The sequence below is a fragment of the Centropristis striata genome, chromosome 6 (genome assembly GCF_030273125.1).
Source record: "Centropristis striata isolate RG_2023a ecotype Rhode Island chromosome 6, C.striata_1.0, whole genome shotgun sequence".
Classification (NCBI taxonomy): domain Eukaryota; kingdom Metazoa; phylum Chordata; class Actinopteri; order Perciformes; family Serranidae; genus Centropristis; species Centropristis striata.
Window position 1 is genome coordinate 5427281 of NC_081522.1, and position 18982 is coordinate 5446262.

The 18982-nt window shown below is 37.2% G+C and overlaps 1 protein-coding gene across 1 annotated transcript; it reads right to left on the reverse strand.

The window, feature by feature from the left end:
* Positions 1 to 3786: 3786 nt before the first annotated feature.
* On the reverse strand, positions 3787 to 18562 carry cd59 (CD59 molecule (CD59 blood group)). The gene is made up of 5 exons (XM_059334771.1): positions 18410 to 18562; positions 12671 to 12753; positions 8304 to 8367; positions 5327 to 5428; positions 3787 to 4176 (listed from the first exon to the last, which is right to left on the reverse strand). Exons 3-5 carry the CDS (start codon positions 8356 to 8358, stop codon positions 3968 to 3970), a joined length of 366 nt encoding a protein of 121 aa, XP_059190754.1. The 5' UTR covers positions 8359 to 8367; positions 12671 to 12753; positions 18410 to 18562; the 3' UTR covers positions 3787 to 3967.
* Positions 18563 to 18982: the final 420 nt, after the last annotated feature.

Genomic DNA, 18982 nt, shown 5'->3' on the forward strand with positions numbered 1-18982 from the left:
CCAGACACACAGAGAGGCAGATTAAGGAGCAGTTCAAGAAGCTTCACCAGTTTCTAGAAGAGGAAGAGGAGGCCAGGATGGCTGCACTGAGGGAGGAAGAGGAGCAGAAGAGTCAGATGATGAAGGAGAAGATGGAGGCTCTGAGCAGAGAGATAGCAGCTCTTTCAGACACAGTCAGAGCCACAGAGGACGAGCTGAGAGCTGAACACGTCTCATTCCTACAGAACTACAAGGCTGCAGTGGAAAGAGTCCAGCAGCGCCTCCTGCTGGAGGATCCACAGCTGCCCTCAGGAGCTCTGATAGACGAAGCCAAACACCTGGGCAACCTGACCTTCAACATCTGGGACAAGATGAAGGACATGGTCTCCTACACTCCTGTCATTCTGGACCCAAACACTGCTGGGTCAAAAGTCGTCCTGTCTAAAGATCTGACCAGTATGGAAGGAGAAGGAAAGAAACACCTGCTTCCAAAAAATCCAGAGCGGTTTGATTGTCACACTGCTGTCCTGGGCTCTGAAGGCTTTGACTCAGGGATTCACAGCTGGGATGTCGAGGTCGGATACTGTACAAAATGGTCTGTGGGTGTGTTTGAAGAGTCTGCCAAGAGGAAGGGAGTCATGGATGCTGGATTATGGATGATACGTTTCGGTTACGATGAATACTCAGCGGTCTCTCCATCAGATCCAGTCACTGTCCAGACACTCAAACTAACGGGGAAGCTCCAGAGGATCAGAGTGACTCTGGACTGGAAGCAAGGAAAACTGACGTTCTTTGATGCTGATACTAACACACACATACACACCTTCATAGACACGTTCACTGAGAGACTGTTTCCATATGTAAGAAGTGTGAATCTCCCAGTGAAGATTTTACCAGCGAAGGTCTTTGTGGATGTCGAACAAGTAGAATTACAAGATGATGGTGATTATTATGGTGATTATTATGATGATGATGATGACGAGCAATATCTGCCAGTGTATTCAGGATTCCTCCCTGAGATTTCTGTACTGAGCCTCTGAGGAAAGGTAATAATTAGGGCCTCGGGGCAATCGCACCGAGCACTGGTCCCATACAGCAATAGCTGTAGGGACCAGTGTATTTTTTTATCAATCCCTGTTCAATGACCATGATCATTTTTGGAGAAATTCTGAGATTATAATGGGTGTGTATTGCACGGAATGTTCGTGCCACAGTGTGTGACATCATCGCCAGAGTGTAGAGGGAGAGAAAAAACTGTCAAAAAATAAATTTGAAAACTGCGCTCCAGGCCGCAAATTCCACTCTACAGAAATAATTTATACATAGAAACGTAGGAAAATTTGTCTTCTCACTCACAATCCTCTGGTAAAGCTTTCAGAGTTATAGTTTGGGGGTAGGACGCACAGATGCACCACCAACACCACCAACAGCCTCATTGGCTCCCATATTAAAAACACAGGAAGATTTCTGAAAGAAGGGAGATGTAACAGTTTTTTTAGATCGCTCTAACAAAGCTATTTTTTCATTTTTCTTAAAAAAACAACAACATATGTAGACGTTCAGGAAGAACTCGGGACGCTCAAAGTGAAGTCGGATCAATGATAGGTATTATGGTTTTGCCAAAAATGCTTTCTGTTCGAGGCCAGAAATTCCAGTCCACCTCTGGCTGCTGTCACTCTTTCATTAACAGGTGTCAGTTAATTCTGTTGATTGCTTTGATCTGATTGCCTTTGATCTTTGATGTGATTACAGTTACAGATACACACACACATGCGCGTAAGCACGCACACTCCTCACACATGCATACACATGCTTCAAACACACACACACACACACACACACACACACACACACACACACGTAACTTTATGTGATTTTAATTACACACACACACACACACACACACACACACACATTTTGAGGTTAAAGGGCATAGTTTGAAATCTCTGAAGAATCTCATCATAGTGTACACACACCGGCAGTAGCCCCCGTGGCCCTTTCAGAATTTCCCCTGAGGAAATTTTCTAGTGTCTGTTTATTACTGAGGTCACAGTGGGTGTTGGTGGTGGTGTAGTAGAATGCATTATATTAACAGGTTATTTTTTAAATTCTGGCCAAAACATTCAAAACTCTCCATAATAAAGATATAGTTAAATTAATAACTCTCTGATAGTGACAATAAAAAACTAAACATTATAATTGTAAAGGCAGAATTTATGGATGGAGATGTTGAATTGGATTACATTGGAATATAAGTGGACAGTCACCATTTATGAGCCAAGTGTAAATATGTTTAAACAACAGACAAATAGTACAAGAGAACAAAAATCAATAATGATCCAAATAATGTTGCATGAAGTTTATTCTTTCAAATGGTCCAATTGGTACATTTATTGTTATTTATCATAACCTTGTAAAATACAAATGTATTCCGTTATATTTAGAGACTTTAAAATGTAGATGGATTTCCAAGATCTTGATTCAGAAACCAGGTGTAGTGAGTGAAAACCTCGATCAGGACTGTCAGTCCATGTTCCAGATTTTGGGTTTATTTAGTAACATAATCCAGATAAACAGACAGTAAATTTGGAGCAGGGACCAGGTTTAATCCTGTGTTTACTCACAATACTGAAGTAACGTCACCATAATTGGTAGGATGCATTCTTTGTAATTCTGCCCAGCATGTATTCATAAGATCAGCGTAAACTTGATCCTTAGTACTGGTATTTCAGGGATGAGACTTGTGTCACCTGACCTCTCTGATCAGTAATATGTTGACTGGCTGACCATACACGCAAGCATGCCAGATCCATGTTGGATCCGTAAGAAAACTACAAGCTTCCAAGTGCCGAGTAGTACGCGTCATCGTCTTTCCGTCCCTCCCGCTCTGTGATTGGATCCCTAAAACAGGGCGAAGAAACCTCTCTGGTTTCCAGACTGGATGGAGGTTCGAAATTAAATTCGAGAGTGCAAGGCAGTATGGGTATACCCAGGCTAGTTGTCTACTGTCTCTGAATTGTAATAACCAAAGCAGATTTTTTCATTGACAGCAGCTTCAATGGATTTTGGCTGTGGTAGTTAGATTATTGATTATAACTTTAATGTTTCTGTCTGTTTGATCAGCAGGTAAAAGTTGATTTATTTGTTTATTGATATAAAGACATTTCATTTTACCTGGAAAACCCATTTTATTGACAGTTTTATACTGTCTGTTGACTCCTAGCTGCTCCAAGTGGTCAACAGCAAAACACATAGCAGAAAGCATTTCCTGCAGTCGGCTAAACCCAAAGTTTGGTCTCATTTTGAACCAGAGCATCTGTAGATTATTACATATTTTATGTTCCACTAAAGTAAGCCACAACAAGTGATGAATAAATCCCTTTTTGTTGTCTTTATCCTGTTCTGTTATTGTTATCAGTTGAGTGAGATTCAAATTTGTCTTGTTTGCAAAGAGAGAGGGAGGGGTTATTGTATGGGTGTATATGTACGTGTTACCAGAAAATGTTCTCAATAAATATCAATGTCTCAATAACGCATTCGGTTACAATACTATTACACTATTCTATGCATCTTGACTATTGCATTTCTACTTTCAACATAAGAATATATGTTTAACAATTGCATCATAAAAATAAATTGTAGTAGAATAACAGGTGATAATCAAATGTCTGATTTAAAGCCTCAATAAAACAATATTTTGAAATAATTTGAGAGACTGTTCCTTTAATGTGATTTAGGATTTTGGTTATGTTTGTGGAGAAACCAGAATATGAGTTTGATGCAAAAATACAAACAAAAGAAAGAACCTTTTTCTTTTTCTCTTATATTTATTGTTTAATTAGTGCAATTTTAAAAAATATAAGAGTAATGACTCATGAGTTATTGACCTGAGAACCTGTAAGTGTCACAGACGACTAAACACAAACAACACTGTTTAGTTCATGTTAACTTTACAGAACTTCAGACATTAAATCTAAATGAACTCATTTTAGATCCATCCCAAGCAGACGTTCAGCAGGGACCCCAGAGCCAGAGCCAGAGCCAGGACTGGCGCCGCAGTGGTGACGGCGTTGCTGGAGTTGCAGAGGTCGCTGTTGCAGCAGCGGTAGTTGAATCCCGAGATCGACGGGAACATCTGGCTGAGACGAGAGTTATCGCAGTCTGTGTACCTGATACACTGACGGATGGTCTTCCCACCTGGAGGGAAACATACACAGACAGACAGACACACAGACAGACAGACAGACAGACAGACAGACAGACAGACAGACAGACAGACAGACACACACACACACACACACACACACACACACACACACAGACACAGACACACACACACACACACACACACACACAGACAGACAGACAGACAGACAGACACACAGACAGACAGACAGACAGACAGACAGACAGACACACAGACAGACAGACAGACAGACAGACAGACAGACAGACACACACAGACAGACAGACAGACAGACAGACAGACAGACAGACAGACACACACACACACACACACACACAGACAGACAGACACACACACACACACACACACACACACAGACAGACAGACAGACAGACAGACAGACACACACACAGACAGAAAGACAGACAGACAGACAGACAGACACACACACACACACACACACACACACACACACACAAACAGACAGAGATGTGAAAATGTTTTCCCTCTTGTTGACTAATGATTAATAATTGCCTAATTATTTCTAAGCAATAAAATGTCCTGAAATATTTTATTTTTAATATAAATATTATTTATAAAAATGTATTTATTTATATTATTTATAAAAATTTAAAAATAAAATATTATATAATATTTTATTTTTAATATAAATATTTTATTTTATTTTTATTTTATTATATGGGAGTTATTGTAAAACAATATAATAAATATGAATATATTATTGTTAATAATAATAAAACAATAATAACAATGATAATACAAAAAGTTAATATTATAACTGTATTTTTAAGGTCACTACTACATTTTAGTGAATTGGTTTTAATACATTTTAGTACAAGTATGTGTAGTATTTTTTTCAACTGGTTATTTAATATTTATATATTTCTGTCCTCTGCGCATTGTGTCATTGGCTAAGACTCGAGGAGGAGGAAAAAAATTAGGATATGAGGAGGAAGAAGAGAAATAAGAAAAAAACTTGTTCAAATGTATATATTGGTAGGAAATGTTAAGTCTAATAATATAATAAGTTGACATACCAGAAGAAATTTCAGTACATTTTATATGTATATACATATATATAAATGTAACACACAGTGGAATAAATACTTGAGTATTGAGTAAAAGTTCTTTGCAGCTCACCTGTCTCACTCAGAGATATGCAGGAGTCTTCATATGTGCATTCCTGCACCTTCTCACAGTGTCCCGTGTAATCAGTGCACTTGTAGCAGCGAAGTCCAGAACCTGAACAAGAACAAAGAGAAGAGTTCATTACCAACACGTTCTCCAGTAGTGAAGATTAAAATCTAACAGATTTGTCAGATAAACATTAATTCTGCAAACTGAAAATATCCCCCTGCAGTCACACACGTGCAGTCTGCAGGTGACTTAAAAAAGGGCATTTGGAAAAAAAAGTCTATGATGAAACAAAAGTTATGAATTATTATTATTATAATTACTATTATTATTGAAATAAGGATTAAATAAAAACTTTATAGTAATCAGTTTAGCTGAAATAATTTATCGATTATCTATCTGATGTCTAATTATCAAATTATTGCTTAATGTATATAGTTTCCACAGTATATTTATTTGATTATTTATTTATTAAAAATGTACTTTTGTCTCTCCCCTCTGGCTCTGAGAATATTTACACAAACACGTCCATAAATTGGTAAAGTAAAGGTTAGTTTAATGGGGTTGAATGATTTATGAGACCACTAATATTTAAGTTATTATTAAGATTATTTTATTATACCTTCTTGTAACTTTTTTACTCGGTGTACAATTACAGGTACTAACTTATCTTAACATATAAATAGACCATTAAACTGAGAAAAATTCGGTCTGAGATAAAAGTAATCTCCTTTTTCACTGTCTTAGAAAGTAAACTGACCAAAATTAAGGTGTTATTTAAGGTGGCCTAAATGCTAATGTGAAATTAATGCATTCTCCTCCACCATTAACAACTTCCATAACATTTTTTAAGGGGATCTGGGAAATGCTTAGCTGCCTACTGGTAGTATTGTATAATGCAAATACATTAATTGACAAGAGTGTGTTGATAGCAGATGTTAATGCTCTTGGACCATTATTCTTTTTATTAATATTAATGATTTAAATTCTCATGTGACCCTTTTTTTTATAGCACCCATAGACTGTATATGAATAATGGACATAGTGACCACAAACCTACTGGTTTGTGGACTGCCCGTTTGAAACGTCGAGTTCAACGTTTCATTCGTCACCATCTTTCTTTACGTATGTAACATTAACTGGGATGTTCATTTCGGCTAGCAAAAAACAAAAACAAAATATACGTTACTTACCTGAAAAAATAAACAAAGACTCCTTGGATTGTCTGTTAGTACAACTAAACGCTGAATAAGACATTTTTAAATGAACAAAATGTTCAAATAAACTGTCATTAAGTGAAAATACAGTGTGAAATGATTAAAGTTATGAGATGAAAGTGGTAAACATACATTTTAATTTATTTTTTTAGCTTTATTGACACAGTGCTGTGGATACGCATTGCTTTTCTTCCATTCTGATGACGGCTTGCCTAGTTAGTAACCTGTCAATCAAAAGTAGCCACGCCCCAACTCATACGATTTTTTATCATCTATTTTCTTCCAAATGGGGCCATTATTTACACAATTAACATCATATTGTCTCGAAAAATACTTCTTTCTAGTGATTGAGACCATAGTGTTGTCCTAAAAAAAGTAAATAAATCAAGTGAGAAGTTGCCTCATTTTGTATTGAAATGATAATGGTAAATGGTAAATGGACTGCACTTATATAGCGCTTTTATCCAAAGCGCTTTACACTATAGAGTGCGCTCATTCACCCGTTCAGGCTACCAGGGCACACCTGCCACCTTTGGGAGTTCATTCACACACCGATGAACGCAGCACTGGTAAGCTATTTGGGGTTCAGTATCTTGCCCAAGGATACCTCGACATGTAGGCTGTCATGGTCGGGGATCGAACCACTAACCCTCCGATCAGTGGGCTACAGCTCTACAAACTGAGCCACAGACTTCTGTAAGCGCCGTCAGCGCCCCCTGTTGGAATTGTTGGTAGAATGCCGCTTTAAGCACTTCCTGGTTTGCCTCGCTGCTCAGACCCGGAGGTTTCCGCCTGGTAGCATCCCAGTATATTAATGATGAAGTTCAAGGAGTGCCATTAAAAATAACACATCCAGAAAAAAAATCTAGAAAAAAATCTAGAAAAAAATCTGGAAAAAAAAAACAAAGCAAGGAAAAGCAAAAGCAATAGAGATAAAAATAAATAAAATAAGGAAATGTAAAGGGTCTAAAAATAATTAAAATTATATACTATAAATGACTATAAATTTGAATAATTATAATTAATTTCCACATTTCATCATTTCATTTTTTTATTTACTTATCTATAATATTTACTGATTCTTTTTCAAATGTATTCTCTTTTATGGCACTCCTGTGACTCCATATATGTTGAATGCTCAGCTTTTTTTAGAGTAAAAATAACAGCAATATCCTGAACTTTTTGTTTAGGTATAGGTCAGACAGAAGTAGCAAACACTGCTGCTAAGTATTTAGGATGCATTTTAAAATAATCAGCTCTTGGAGAAGGGCCACTAAAAACAGTCAGCAAACAAACAGCAGCTCTCCAGAAACGCACTGTCACATCCCAACAACAAAAGAGGTACTTTAACTTATTTTATTCCTCTTACATTCAAGAATTCAGAAATACCAAAAGCAGTACATTTACTCAGGTTCTGTTCTGTATTATGCTACTAGTACATGAATTTGCTGCTACTTTATACTTCTACTGCAACATCTTAGAGGGTTATATTGCACTCTTCACTGCACTAATATTATTTGATAACTCGAGTTCAGGATCATAATATGCCATACAATCAATAGGATGTATTATTAAAGCGACAAGAGATAAAGAGATAACACTTTACAATTTGTATAATGCATCTAAATGCTAAGTGCTAATGCTTAATTTACAATGCTGTGCATCGTTTTTATCCTGTGCAATAACCCATCATGGACACATCCGTCTAAGTGAAAGACGCATGTAGCTCGTTTTATCTTAATGTGTGTGAGTCCTGGTCCACTCACCCAGATGAAGCATCCCACAACAGAGCAGCAGGAATAATCCGAGGCAGTGCTTCATGTCGTCTCCCTGCAAAACCAGGAATAAAACCACAACACAGAAGAAGGAGTCAGGTCGGAGTCCGTCTGGGTTTGGTGTCCGATGTGCCTCACTGTGACCATGTGAGGCAGGCGGCAGTAAACTGAGAACAGCTCTTTGTCCATCGCACCACAAAGACTCCCTGTCTGGCCAAACGTCCTCCTCCTCCTCCTCCTGCTCCAACAATCACTTGGCCGACGTCTCACTGAGGCTTTATTATGACTGCAGTACACTGTGTTTATGTATGCAGCTTTTCATCTCTTTAAAGGTCTTCTATAGTCACATTATGTCTTTGCTGTATATTGATGTACATGGTGATAATTACCTTTATATTCCATTGTGATCAGTATGACTCTGACCCCCATTAACCTAATTAGCATCTTTCAAACATTTTTTTTTATTTTTTATTAAGTGGCCACATTTTATATGTTTCATATTATTTTGTATTAGTGTGATAGTAAATTCATGTTAACTTTTGATTTTTATCTTACATTGTGTTTTACTCTTCCTTTTCAGGCAGGCAAAACTCAAACATCTGGTATCCACATTGAGAATTTAATTGGCACAAAGTTTAGGGGTTTTTCAAGCCAACGCCAACATGCAACTTCCACAAACACACAGACAATATGCCTGCACTATTCAGCTCTATATAAGCAGCTGGGAACTTATTTTTCATTTGCAGAATCTTAGCATGTATTTTGCATGCTGTGATTTTGTACACGTGTCAATAAATCTGCCAAAATAACAAACTTTTTGTTGATTGACTTTTTCTAGACCTGTGATTCAAGAAAATTTCATTTGAACAAATAATACATTCAGTCAAAAGAAACTCTTATGTTTCTGTGCAACCAATCAGAGTCAGAATAAGCAGCTACACTGTGAAGAACTGTAAATGAGTGAGCAAGGCTGGTTGACATGTAGTGCTCATCCCCCACAGGGCTGGGCTTATATAATGTCATTAACCTCCTGTGACCCTGCGTCCTCATATGTGGACATTACATTTTAGGTTTACTGGACCTTATACTTAACCCTATAAAGCCAAATGTATCACATTTTATACACATGTTGTTGAGACCTCTACATCATCAGTCTGATATATTTTTTTCCTGAAAAACCTGATGTATACATGTGTTGGAGATTAAAAACAAACAAACTGTTTGCAAAAAAATTGCACAAAAATACCAGATGTAGCAAAAATGATACAGGTTCATTGCTGGGTGAAAACTTCATATCAGCAGATGCATATTTTTTTTCTTGCATGCTTGAATTAAATGTTAAAAGGAAAGTCTTAATAGGATAAAAATGTTAGGTTTTATGTTTTTGTTAGTTCAAGAAAAACAAACTGTGAGCATCAAATTGCACAAAAGGACCTGATGTATCAAATATGATACAAATTAAAATTCATATATGCAAATTTATTTATTTATTTTTGTCAGCAGGTTCAATAAATACTCAAGTTTTAAAAAAATATAATTTTCTGGCAATTATTTCACGGTTCAGGCTTTATAGGGTTAATTCTGCTTAACTATAACATGTTGTCCCCAGTAGTAAACACTAGAAAAAGCACAATACATCAGTCAGTGTAAAAATCAGATGGCAGCATCTTGGTCAAGTCAGTCAACAGCTTATCAGCAGACAAAAGTGGACCAGGTACAAAAGCTGATCAGATTTTATGGTTAAAAATTGTTTATTTGTGCTTCATAATGTTTGTAATTTGATATTCTGTGCAAGTTTGACTATTTTTAGCAATAGCAACAAGCTACGGCTCTGCTAATCAGGAAGTACTCATTTGAGAACCAATAGACTTTAACTGTCGTTCTTCTAAAGCGAGGGTGTAAATGTAAGGAAATCAAAAGTTTTATATACTGGTGAATTAATTGTGTTGTACAGTAAAATTAACCCATTATTTTTTTCAAAAATGACTTCCTGTTGCTTAGTTTTTGTACTTATCAGGTCCTACAAATCCTAAATATTTAGGAGAAACTATCAATACATAGCAAACAAAAGCTTGGGTCTCAGGAGGTTAAAGGAACACTCCACCGTTTTTCATATTAAAACATGTTATTCGGTCAAGTAAGACGAGTTGATACAGACCTCTTGCGTCTCAATGCGTGCACTCAATCGCCCTGGCGCGCGGCGCCACTTGGCTAGCACTTAGCTTAGCCCAGTTCATTCATTAGGATCCAAACAGATGGACAGTTAGAAGCGACCAAACTCCTCCACGTTTTCCCTATTTAAATACAGCTGCACGAGTAGTTAAACGACCAAGTATGGCGACACAAAATAAAACGTGGCGCTTTTCTAAGCGGATAAAAAGGATAACTATAATGTATGGCGGAATAGCACTTGGGAGCACTTCGACTCGGAGCAGTAATATCATCACTCCTGAAAAATCTTCTCCCCTCAGGAGTGAGGAGTAGCGCCACGACTTGTGTAGCTGTATTTAAATAGGGAAAACGTGGAGGAGTTTGGTCGCTTCTAACTGTCTATCTGTTTGGATCCTAATGAATGAACTGGGCTAAGCTAAGTGCTAGCCAAGTGGCGCCGCGCGCCAGGGCGATTGAGTGCACGCATTGAGACGCAAGAGGTCTGTATCAACTCGTCTTACTTGACCGAATAACATGTTTTAATATGAAAAAACGGTGGAGTGTTCCTTTAAAGTTTTATTGGAACGATCAATATCATTAGCTAAGTTTAATTTGTGAAAATATCGGTCCTTTGCTTCAAATTGCTCAAGAATGCTCCAAGACTTACATTTCCTATACTGAGGAATACAGAGAGCTTTCCCTGGTGGTGATAGACATGAAAGATGACAGAACTCCTTCCACTACTGCCATGACCCAGTGTGTCGTCCTCTCTCTGATGTGGGAGACTCTGGCGTTGGATTGGCATTTCAGTTTTTTTTAATGCTCCAGACGCCTCGGAGGCTCCAGAAACACGCACTGACGTAATCACCACAATCCTAACCTTTAAATCTGGTTCATCTCAATTTCATCATAACTTCTGACACAAAGGACAACCAGTTGATATGGGACTTTCAGAAGTCTGTAGACCATGCAATATTTTATCCAAAGGAATTTTTTAAAATTTCAAATTGTTAATATTTCCAGTGATTAACAGATAGGCAGAAAGTTTTAATGAAACATGTACATAAACTGAATTACACTTTTATTATTATTATTATTATTATTTTTACATATACTGTATTTGGGTTAATAGTGATTTGCACTAACTTTACCTGCTCTATTACAATATTTTGAGTGAATATTACTCAAGATTTATTTACTTTTTATGGTCACTTCTGTCATTTTTCCTCCTAGCAGCTTCATACGACGTTAAATTTCCAAAAAAGGAAGTCAGACTTTTAGTCTGTGAGTTTGTGCTGAACAAAGATAATAACTAATGAGTTGAAAGTCTGCAAAAATGAATTAACCAACCAACCAACCAACCAACCAACCAACCAAACAACCAACCAACCAACCAACCAACCAACCAAACAACCAACCAACCAACCAACCAACCAACCAAACAACCAACCAACCAACCTGTTGTATCCTCTATCTAAAAACACACCGGCAGCAGTTTTTTAAAGTAATTTTTTACTTTGGTTGTTTTTGTAGGTCGTTTTTACTTTATTTAGAAATGCATTAGGTTTTTAAAATTATTTTATTGGAGATGGAGAGACTGTACAGATAATTGACTAACTTATTGAATCTATTCTAAAATAGTCTTGTTGATATCATCACATTGTGCAGAAGGTTGTGTGTTTTATAGACTTTCTCATCGTTTTTGCCACAATGCAGAGTCACAGACTGCGAGTGTGATGACACATATAAAAAACAGACATTTCTCTGCTGGGGTTTGGTTAGGGTGGATGTGTTTGTCATGTATCAGTCCCAGGGTGTGACGAACGGCACGGTCAGCTGCTGCACACAGAGGAGTGACTGTATCTGCATCCAGCTGCTGTCTGAAGCATGGACGCCTTTTCATCCAAACATTTGTTTCTTATTTAAAACTACTTCACTTTCAAAAGATGTCAACACAGAAGAATGAATCTGATAAACAAACAACCAACAAATGGAGGTTGACATGACACGATAGTTTGTTTTTCTGTCCCCTTTAACCTTATTTTGGAGCCATAAGGAATACTTTTTCTGGACTTAAAAGTAAAACTAAATATTTCATGTCAAAAATGATTCAGAGTTTTTGCTTCCATGCAAGTTTAGTTGGACAATTTCTGCTCTCCTACATTTTTATCGTATAATATGTGCAAACATTTTCACATTGAACTCACCAAAGCTGAATGAAGACTTCAGATGCTGTTTGATTGGATGGAAGTCTGTAATTCTTTAGGAAGCCAATCAGGAACAACTTCAGCTGTGATGGAAAGAAGGGAGTTTAGATGCAAAACCACACTAAACAGTAATGACATAATGAATGCTAAATACAACAATAAACATATCTGTGATACAATCTATGAAAGAAGGAACGTTTTTAGAACCTTTTTAGGGGTATGTTTTTATATGCACACATTGGCAAAAGACATGGCTGTAACTATAGACCGTAAATTATGTGTAACCAATAATTTAGAAGGATGCACCAAAACTGAACATAATTAATATCCAACAAATCTAAATTTGTATTTGTTTAGAAGTATTGTAATGATAAACCATAATCTTTAATGCATTTATTTTACCTTTGTAGAGTTTGTTAACTTTATGTGCTTGAATTCAAGATTATATATTGTGCAAAATTAATAATATCAACATTTACTGTAAAAATGTAATTATACATACATATTATTGATTATATATGGTACATTTTATACGGAAAATTAAAATAACAAAAACTATCCCCAATTTCACTTTTTTTAAAAATTCTGTAAATTAAAAAAAAAAAAAAATATTATATATATATATATATATATATATATATATATATATATATATATATATATATATTATTATTATTATTATTATTATTATTTATTTATTTATTTATTTTTTTGTATATCAATCTTTATATATATACACAAGTAAAGTGTGAATGAAGTGTTCGTGCAGCAGGTGATGTCAGTCCCCGGGCAGCTGCAGATTCTGGTTAACAACAAGTTAACAGATGCCTGCAGACAAAGGTCATTTCATTCGTCAACACTGAGCAGACAAAGAGGTCACAGTTTCACCCTCGACCAGCATCCATTCACTTTCTGACAGATTGTGAAGGCAGCAGAAGAGGATCTCTGCTGAGCAGTTGTAAATGTTAATCTGGAAAAAAAGCTGTTTTGGCTCAAAAATACGAGATAATATTCAGAGTACTGTGGGGTGTCAGATCTCTTCCTGCCCTCTTTTGATTTTGCTCACTGATCTGTACACATTTCCTTCCTTTTCGAAAGACTAGAGTCCAGGCGGTTGCTCAACTTGGCAGGCGAGTTATATCTTTTCACACTCAGTCTCCGGGAGACAGACATTCCTTACACACTCAATAACTTTATAAACTGAATAAATCATCTATTAACAGCATCAGCAGTTCAACATACCCAGGATATCCTCTCCTTGTCTCACTGTTGGTTATCAACTTTCTCAGTTAACCCAGGGTTTCCTCTTCAGGCTCTGTAAGCGTTCACATAAAGCGACATTTGAATCAACTACTGGAAAAAAAAGATCACTGTAGTGGCAATTTTGTCCGAAAAAATAACAAAAAAATGCCACTGATGCACCATGGGCATGTGGTGTACGCAGGCAAAGAAGCTTAAGTCCATGCATGATTGTTAGTTCCAAAAGGTTTATTTTATCCATTGCGAGCAAGCAAACAAAGAGAACAAAGAAACATGGCTCCTGCTGCCTCTCTTCGCGCTGGTAAAAAAACACAGGCCCTCTGCTTACCCTTCTACCTATATAACATCAGGCACCCATGGTGCCAACCCAAATTCCATAAAATACAAAAATAATACATAAACTAATATGCTAAACAATAATGATTATTAAACTAAACAATTAACTAGCAAAACAAAATTATCAAAATAAACAAACGTCTAGAATAATCAAACAATAGTCAAAGACAAACTCGACCCCCTGCAGTTTGCATACAAACAACACATGAATGAATGATTCTGTCCTCTACATGCTTCACTGTGCCTTTGCTCATCTGGAGGAAACTGGTGCTTATGTGAGAATCATGTTCTTTGAGTTTTCACGCGCATTCAACACCATCCAACCCAACATACTCAAAAACAAGCTGACAGAGATGGGAGTGGACCTTTCCTTCATCTCCTGGATCACAGATTACCTGACAGGAAGACCACAGTATGTTGGGGAACTGTGTTTCTGGGACATTAATGAGCAGCACAGGGGCTCCACAAGGCACTGTTCTGGCTCCATTCCTGTTCACACTGTACACAGCGGACTTCAAATACTACTCTGAGTCCTGCCACATCCAGAAGTACTCAGACGACACTGCTATTGTGGCGTGTATCAGGAATGGACAGGAATCTGAATATAGGGATCTGATAATGTCGTAGAATTAATTTGAAGATGTATTAAAATATCTGACATATAGCAGTTTAAATATGCATCAAACATGTTTTGATAATCACACAGAAATCTGTGACAGTCACAGTCTCTTTACAGGAAACTTCTGCTTGATTGAAATATGAACAGCTCGGATTTGGGAAATCCCAAGTGTGCTCTTATATCAAGTGTTCTTCATAACAGGAAATTACAGGACGTTGACCCTTAGTAACACAGAAACAATGACACACCAACCTGCAAAGTAAAAAGAGAGAAACTGGGTCTTGTCTCGCAGAGTTGTTCTGACCATTGGATGCGTTGTATCATCTGATTTTAATGTCTGCTAAATAAATCCCGCACAAGGCTGTGATTCGAATCTATCTGTTCGTCAAGTGTTTTCTTTAAAGATTTTCTACAACAATAAAAGCCTTCAGTGACTGGAGCCACAAGAACTATCTCCTACTGAACACCTCAAAGACTAAGGAAATTATCATAGATTTCCTCAGGCTCAAGCCCCCTCTTCAGCCAGTGAATACCTGTGGGGTGGACATCGAGGTGGTGCCAAGTTCGAAGTATCTAGGTGTATACCTGGATAATAAGTTGGACTGGTCCCTAAACACAGACGCTCTCTACAAAAAGGGGCAGAGCCGCCTCTTTTTCTTGTTGAAGCTCAGATCTCTGGACATCTGTAGTAAGATGCTGCAGATGTTTTATCAGTCTGTGGTGGTAGTGTGTTGTTTTATGCTGCAGTCTGCTGGGGAGGCAGCATCACACACAGAGATGAAGGCGGTTGGACAGCTTGCTAGCTAGGTTGAAATAAAGCAACGCTAGTTTAACACAGTAAAGCACATTTTTCGCGCTGTTTGCGCTTTCATTGTCTCTCTTGTCTCTAACTTTGTTAGCGGTCTCCAGCTGTGCTTCTTTGCAAATTTACTTCTAAGTTAATAATCAAATAGATAGACAGTTGTATTATATAGCCTGGTTGGCACCATGGGCAAACAAAAACTTTTAAAAAAGGGGACTTCTCCCCTCCGTGAAACAGCAAGCGGAGCTGTTCAACAGAAAGGTGCTGAAATGTGGTGATGCGACTCTGACTGTATACCATGGAAAGCTGAGGAAGGGCGTCTGCATCCTGAGCACCGTGCATGCGGGTGTGGGCACTTTTAGGGGCGAAGGCAAAGCCAGAGTCTGTGATGTACTACAACAACATGTACAGTAATAAATTAATCTACTCTATATCTGTCTAGATGCGCTCAAAAAGTATTTCCAGACACCCCTAACAGCTGCTGGAGAGGGGCCGTCTGATGCAGAATCCACACCACTCTCTGAAACATGTAAGTTTAGCCAATTGTTTGTGGTGTCTTACACACTGCTATGTTGTTGTTGTTGTTATGATTATGATTATTATTATCATTATTGTTGTTGTGACCGAATGGTCCAAGCTTGTTAGCAATTACAGTGAATTTAGGTTTTAGCCGAATAAAATTTAAGTTTATTTGTACAGTACCTACTTCATATCAAACCTTATTGATTAATTTATTAATTGAAGTAGAATGACACAGCTACAGACACAACAGATTTTTTAATACAGGTACAAGTCAGGCGCCATGTAGCAGCAGCGCAACCACATCAACCTCACTACCCACATCTGAAATTCAGCTTAAAGCAGATGAGTTATATAATGGCATGTTACAGCTGCAGTCACATTACTGAACAATACTATGGTTATTCATAATTTATGCTTCAGATCTGTTTGTTGCCTGGTGTGCTGTAATTTGTAAATTACTTTACATTACATGTCATTTAGCAGATGCTTTTGTCCAAAGCGACTTACAATAAGTGCATTCAACCTGATGGTACTAGACATAGACCTAAATCACTGTGTGACCTTACTGAAGGATTAAATATCTGTATTTGCATGTGTGTTTGATTTGCTTGCAGGTGAAGGAACAAGCACAGCATGCACTGTTCAACAGCCTGATGACACCCAGTCAACACACCCTGAAGGACACAAGGCAGGACCTTTGGACCCTGCTGACCGGCCCTCCCTGTCTGCTAAGGTGTGGTTTGCCCTGAGGATTGCTGTCACCATTCCAGTGACAGTTGCTGCTGCAGAGAGTTGCTTCTCCAAGTTGAAGCTCATTAAAACATACCTGAGACCCACCATGTCTCAGGAGCGTTTACACTGATGAGCATAAACCGCAAGGTGTCTAGGCAGGTGTCATTTAATGACACAATAGATGCCTTTGCTGCAAGGAAGTCCAGGTGTGTACCCAGGCTACCAGGTGTGTACAATTTACTTGAAATGTAATTGAAACACATGCTGAGAAGAGTGACTGGAAGTTCATTGTTGTTCAAATAAAACGGTGGGGATGGATCTCGCTTAGGGCACCAAATGGGCTAGAGCATGGGTCTCAAACTCGCGGGCCAATTGCGGCCCTCGTGACGATATTTTGTGGCCCCCACCTTGATATGAAAGTTTAATGTTTTATATGAATGGCACTTTACCGTATTGTGTGTGGAAGGTCCCTTTAATTACTTTTTTTGGTAATTTTGTGTCTTTTTTTTAATGATTCTGTGTCTTTTCTTGCTCATTTTGTGTCTTTAAAAACAATTTTGTGTATTATTTGGTTATTCTGTGTCTCTTTGGTCATTTTGTGTCTTTTTGGTCATTTAGTGTCTTTTTTCCAATAATTTTGTGTTTTTTCAGCAATTTTGTGTCTTTTTTGGTCATTTAGTGTCTTTTTAAAAATAATTTTGTGTCTTTTTTGGTCATTTTGTTTCTTTTTTTAAAAGTAATTTAGTGTTTTTTCAGTCATTTTGTGTCCTTTTTGGTCATTATGTGGTTTAAAAAAAAAGTTATTTAGTTTTTTTTTCTGCTGGCCCTGCCCAGGGTTAGAGCTGAAGTTGGAGTACAGGTCCTGTACCAGCCTACATTCCTTCCTGTCTGAACAAAGCTATGACACACGCACTTAAACTCCCACTTCTTAAGAGTCATAACTCAGTCAAACCCGAACACACAGACATTATCCACATATTTTAACATTAAGTATAATTTACACTTCATTAACATGAGTATACGACCAAAGAAATCCGCTGAGAAATTAGAGAAAAAAAGACGCGCCCTTTAACTTCAGAACTTGTCTGGAAATAATCAAGTTTTCTTCAGGATCCAATCAACCAAGTGACACTTTTCTGTAGTTTTACACCGCAAACATGGGCTGTTAATAGCTAATTCGGCACACTTTTAATGTAGACTAAACGTAAACAAGCTAAAAATAAATAAATAACGGCACCACTCTTATCTTGCGCACGTATCACACTTCCTGTTTACATTGCCCAAAGCATTTTATTTGTAGTTCTATCTCCAAAAATCCTCGCACTATAAAACCATACAGTAAACAAGTTTCTTTTCAAATAAAGGCAAAAGGCAAAATGAGCTTTAAGTGAGCCATTCTCTTGTAGAGTCATTGTTGGGTGGTTTCCAAATGAAATATCTCATAACGTCATGTTTATATATATTTTACCTTTTTTCTTGTGATTCTAGTTGTATTTCCTCTCAAGAAATCAAGAAGAGTTGTCTGTAGTTTCACGAGACCAGGAGCTTTTAATAGCTAAACCGCCACACGATTGATGTAGACTAAAAAAAAATAACGGCAGCACGCCCATGTTGCGCAGTTCATCATACTTCCTGTTTACATCACCCAAAGCATCATGGTACCTGTAGTCAATGATACAATCTCCAAAATGTAAGACAAAGTATAATAATACGAGAGAACAAAGTCCATGTAGAAAGAATAGAATATTTCATGCTGATAAGGAATATATATATTTATTTATTTATTTATTTATTTTGATATTATTAAAACTCAGACAGTCTCCCTGATATGTTCATATACTGATATTTACTGTATTAAAAACTTTTAAACAATTTAAAGTAGTTAAACTAAATGTTTTCGATTGAACCACAACCATTACACCAGAAAAACCATACAGTATACTTTTATTTTTTATTTCTCAAATGTATCTTGTATTCAAAGGTACTAGTGTTACCGTGTGATATGAATTTTTTTTGACGTTATTAAAAAAACCCCCGTTTT

What these genes read in the sequence shown, in the direction of transcription:
- cd59 (XM_059334771.1), bottom strand. Translation starts at nt 8,358, where the DNA reads ATGAAGCACTGCCTCGGATTATTCCTGCTGCTCTGTTGTGGGATGCTT. An exon ending in TTGTGGGATGCTTCATCTGG is followed by an intron (nt 5,429 to 8,303) that starts GTGAGTGGACCA and finishes GTTCTTGTTCAG; the next exon opens with GTTCTGGACTTCGCTGCTAC. An exon ending in CATATCTCTGAGTGAGACAG is followed by an intron (nt 4,177 to 5,326) that starts GTGAGCTGCAAA and finishes GTTTCCCTCCAG; the next exon opens with GTGGGAAGACCATCCGTCAG.